The following is a 4,583-nucleotide window of genomic DNA, read 5'->3' on the forward strand; positions in this document are numbered from 1 at the left end:
TTACAAACACAAGCCGGTGCGTCAATTGAATAATTTTTATTTATTATCCGAACATCGCTGTGAAGTTTGTCAAAAGATATAATACGAATAAGTATCAATTTCATAAAATTGAGTATTTGCTGATTAAATTTCAACAATTTCGTACTTCAGGGGTAAGTAAGAGTATTATAAAGTTTTTACTATCGATACAAATTCGCTCAGTAAAATATCACTAAAACAGCCATAGCTTAATATTATTTCTGATATTTTACTAAGAAAAACTTATATTGGTCCATCGAGTTCCGTCCATTCTTTAACAGCGAAACGACCTTTAGGACTCTGTGTTTCAGATACTGGAATACAATTTTGCTACAATTTGCTACCACAGCTTTAAAAGAAGTTTTCATAGCGATTCCTCGGAAAGAACTTTTTGAAATTTGGCTGACGAGCTCAAAAGAAACGCGTCGTGATGCGGTGTTAGAGAAAATTTTTGCGATGATCGGAAGAGACGTGGATACTAAAAAGCTAGGAGAGTGTATAAAAAAACTGTGTTACCAATTTTCTTCAAAGTGAGAGGGGTCTTGCCGAGTTAAGGCCCGTGTTCTAGCCCGTAATTATAGTTGGTTTTCCAAGAGTGAAGACTTTGGAAAATACCGTCTTGTTGTTGGGCCATCAACTTCATCCTCTATTAGATCCAATGTAGGTAGACCACATGTGGCGTTTTCCGATTCTTCTCTTCGCACAAAGAAAAGAAAAGTAAAGAGTCTTTTTGCAGTATCAAATAGCGAACAAGTGTTAATGGCGGCAGAAATGGGACTTAGATCAAACGGTAAGAGAAATTCCGCAATATTATTTAAAGAGCTGTGCTTGTCTTCACCGTCAAGAGGTACTGTGTTGAAAAAATCTCGACATTCGAAATAGCGCAACAAAAGTTTATCGCCAGACCAAGCACTTGCGCTGATAATAGATGCAAATGATTCAACACATGACTATAATATGCATAGACAGCATACAGCAGAAATAAATCCCAAATTATATCCGTCGTATAACTGCATAAAAAAGTCCAAAGCTTTATGTTAGCCAGAAAAAATCACAGTCACTGAAACGTATGCCGAAATTGAGTTGCATGCGCTTATTGATCATAGTATAAAAAGGTTGTGTAACGCACAAAAAGAAGTACTGCTGTCGATTCCCAGTATTCAAGAAGTTTTCGTGACTTTCAAATGGGGTTGCGATGGCTCGGAGCAAAAACGGTATAAGCAAAAGTTCAGCGAAGAAAATCAATCTGATAGCAGCATGTTTTTTGTTTCACTCGTACTTCTCCAAATGTATACTCTAGTTAATGAACGTAGAGTTGTTATATGGAGGAACCCTGTTCCATCATCAACCAGATATTGCCGTCCCATTAAATTTTTGTTTGAAAAAGAAACGCGAAATGCTATTGTGAGAGAAGTAAAGATTGTGGAAGACCAAATTTCTAATCTTCTTCCTACAATAATTAAGATGGAAAATTTAAACTTTAAAGTACACTAATTTTGTGTATGATTGACGGTAAAGTATGTAATGCACTTTCAGCATATACTTCATCTCAAGCATGTTATATATGTGGTGCTTCAGCGAAGGATATGAATAATTTTAGCGCTTTGTCGGAACGGAAAGTTGACGCAAACATGCTACGATTCGGCATTTCACCACTTCACTCATGGATACGGTGCATGGAGTGTATGTTGCACATTGCATATCGGTTGGAACTAAGGACATGGTGCGTAAGAGGCGCCGAAAATAAGGAAAAACTGAAACAGAGGAAGGAAAGCATTCAAAGGAGATTTAGAAACGAAACTGGGCTTTTAAGTGATATGCCAAAAGAGAAATCTGGCAATACAAATGACGGAAACACAGCAGAAGTTACTGCAGACATTACAGGCATTAACTTATGTCTCTTAACACGTTCCCTGTCCGCTGAGCCACATATGGTTCAGGAAATGTGCACCTGATAAGCACTGACACGTTCCTGAGCCATATGTGCGTCAGGGGTATATGAAACTTCTAAAGCAAATTATTTGACTGGGCGTAACGGAACTGTACAGTTTCTGCACTGGTACGATAATAAAGTAAAAACAAATTATTCAAAAAACTCTGTTGGACTTGTCGGTCGATTTTGCATTTTTGTATTGGGACAGGGAACGTGTTAAAAAGGCTTTTCACCATATTGTCTTGCTTAGGGTGTGAATTTCAGATAAATGCTGAGGCCTTTGAGGTATACGTGAGAGACACACACGATCTTTATTTGAGGGAATATGAGAGGTACAATATGCCAGTCAGTCTGCAATATTGTTCCATTCAAGACATTTAATATCGTCATGCATGGTTCCTATTGGTCAGCTTTTCGAAGAAGCGCAAGAATCGAGAAATAAAGATGTCAGAAATTATCGCGAATGGTATACAATGAAAAGTTCACGAACTCAAACCAATGAGGATTTATTGCACAGGCTTCTAATATCATCCGATCCCTACATTTGTATTTAAATTGGCACTGGAAAATGCTTTTAAAGTAGAAAATATGATTATGTGAAATTTTACCTTATATGTGGGCAAAGAGAAAAAGTGGGCGTATCACGCCCATTTTTATTCTCAAATCAGGTTTAGGTATCTGCAATCACACTGCAAAATTTGAAATGAATTGCTCCTTTGGTTTGGCTGTTATTAATTTTGGCATCCTAAAAGTGAAAAAAGTCACACTGTGCGGCGTGGTCCATTTTGGCTTTTCTATTTATCTGAAACACAAAAACCAAAAAAACATATTAACCAGTATGACTGTAGTTATGTCCCGTACTAGAATAAAAAAACAAACAAACTAGTGCGGTTTTGCTAAAAATCGGATTTTTTCTTTCAGTTTTTTAATAAAAAAAAAAAAAAAACGAAATAATCGAAATAATAATGTGAGTATAGAACGGACGATAGCTGTTGATGTTTTTTTGTTTTTTTTTTTTTTTTGACAACGTGAGGCCGACAAAAGTAGTTTTGAGTTAATTGAGTTTAAAGTTTGGCAAGTGAATAATGCGACCATATGCGGCTGTAGATATGAAAATACTGGGAATATCCTTCCAAAAATTTTACCATATATTTTTAAAGGCCTATACTTTCGAGATTTCACAAAAAAATCGATTTTTTGAAAATTCTAGACTACCGGGACCGAGCGAATATTATTATGCATGAAATCATAGAACAAGTTAAAACAGCCGCCTCGAGTTTCCGCATGATCACTGGTGAATTTACGATAATATGCTTCGCAGACGATGCTGTGCTGACAGCAGAAAACGAAGAATACCGGCTGAAATTACTGTTCAAATTTGAGGAAGTGGCTTTATCCTTAAACATACAGATATTGGTGGGAAAAGCCAACGCAATGGTAGTATCCGAACAGCCAAAAAGATGCAAGCTGGCGGTTAATAATAATCCCATAGAACAAGCCATGGAGTTCACATACTTGGGTTTACAAATTACCAGCAGTAAGGATCTAAGCAAAGAAGTGAAGACTGCGGTAAACAATGCAGCAACACTTTCTGGCTGTCTAAAACTGCAATTAGTGGGACAATATCGTAGCTGTAACTGTAGTCATAGCAATCTGGCGTTCTGATCAAACATATGGGCAACACTGTAATCGATTATAGGTGCCGCACCATAGCGCCACAACCACAGCCGTAGCCGTATGTATCTATTGAATTTTGGTTTTTCCCCGTGACCGTACGCAGCTGTGAGCACGAGTATTAACGACGAAAAATTAATTAGGGGAAAACTATCCGTGCTTTTTTGACAAAATGCAAATGTTGTTAATAATTCTACTTCAATATCAGCTGTTCATGGTCACGGTCTGACTAATCGGTGAATGCTGTAATGTTGCGGCTATGGCATTATGGCTACTGCACCACTAATTGCAACTTAAGATCGGTAATATGGAAGAACAAACTCATGAACATCGAAAGCAAGATAAGAATACATAAGAGGAGCATTCGACTGATTCTAACGTATGCGGTGGAAATTACTGGAAATTCTCCATAACTCGGTAGTTTAGCGTAAATGCACTAGCACATCCTAGAGGTTGAGGGTTCGAATAAGCACGGTCCTCGCAATTTCCGAAATTTACCCACTTTCCCTGTTTCTAAAAAAAAAAATCCTCCAATCCCATTCCTCAGCCCCAAAAACCTTATCCTTCCAATCCTTACTGCCGCACAAAATTGAGCGCATTATTTGCATTGTGGCTGCTAAAACAAAACAAAAAAACAAAGAAAAAGACTCAGTTGCATCAGTGGCGCCAGCCAGAGGAAGCGGGCAATCGCGGTAATAGCGCAGACACACGAAATTTAGCGAAGTCCTCAACCACCTGTGTGATCCTTCTGCCAGAAAAATGTGATACCCAAATGGAGCTTCAAGCAGTAAATAAGGCGTTATTCCTAAGCAACGAAAGGTGGGCATTCCCACTACTTAGGACTACTAGCAGCAGGCTAATCACCCACCCTGTCAGAAATCAAAAGAGATTAACGAAACCAACGCAAAGCTGAGTCTTGCCGAAGCCGTATTTTTCCGAGAAGAGTGACCAAGGAAAC

The 4,583-nt window shown here is 38.2% G+C and overlaps 1 protein-coding gene across 1 annotated transcript; it reads left to right on the plus strand.

The window, feature by feature from the left end:
- Positions 1–3,187: 3,187 nt before the first annotated feature.
- Positions 3,188–3,616, plus strand: LOC128861811 (uncharacterized). The gene has a single exon (XM_054100186.1). It carries the CDS (start codon positions 3,188–3,190, stop codon positions 3,614–3,616), a length of 429 nt encoding a protein of 142 aa, XP_053956161.1.
- The last annotated feature ends 967 nt before the right edge of the window (positions 3,617–4,583 follow it).

This window comes from Anastrepha ludens, chromosome 4 (assembly GCF_028408465.1).
Source record: "Anastrepha ludens isolate Willacy chromosome 4, idAnaLude1.1, whole genome shotgun sequence".
NCBI classification, from domain to species: Eukaryota; Metazoa; Arthropoda; class Insecta; order Diptera; family Tephritidae; genus Anastrepha; species Anastrepha ludens.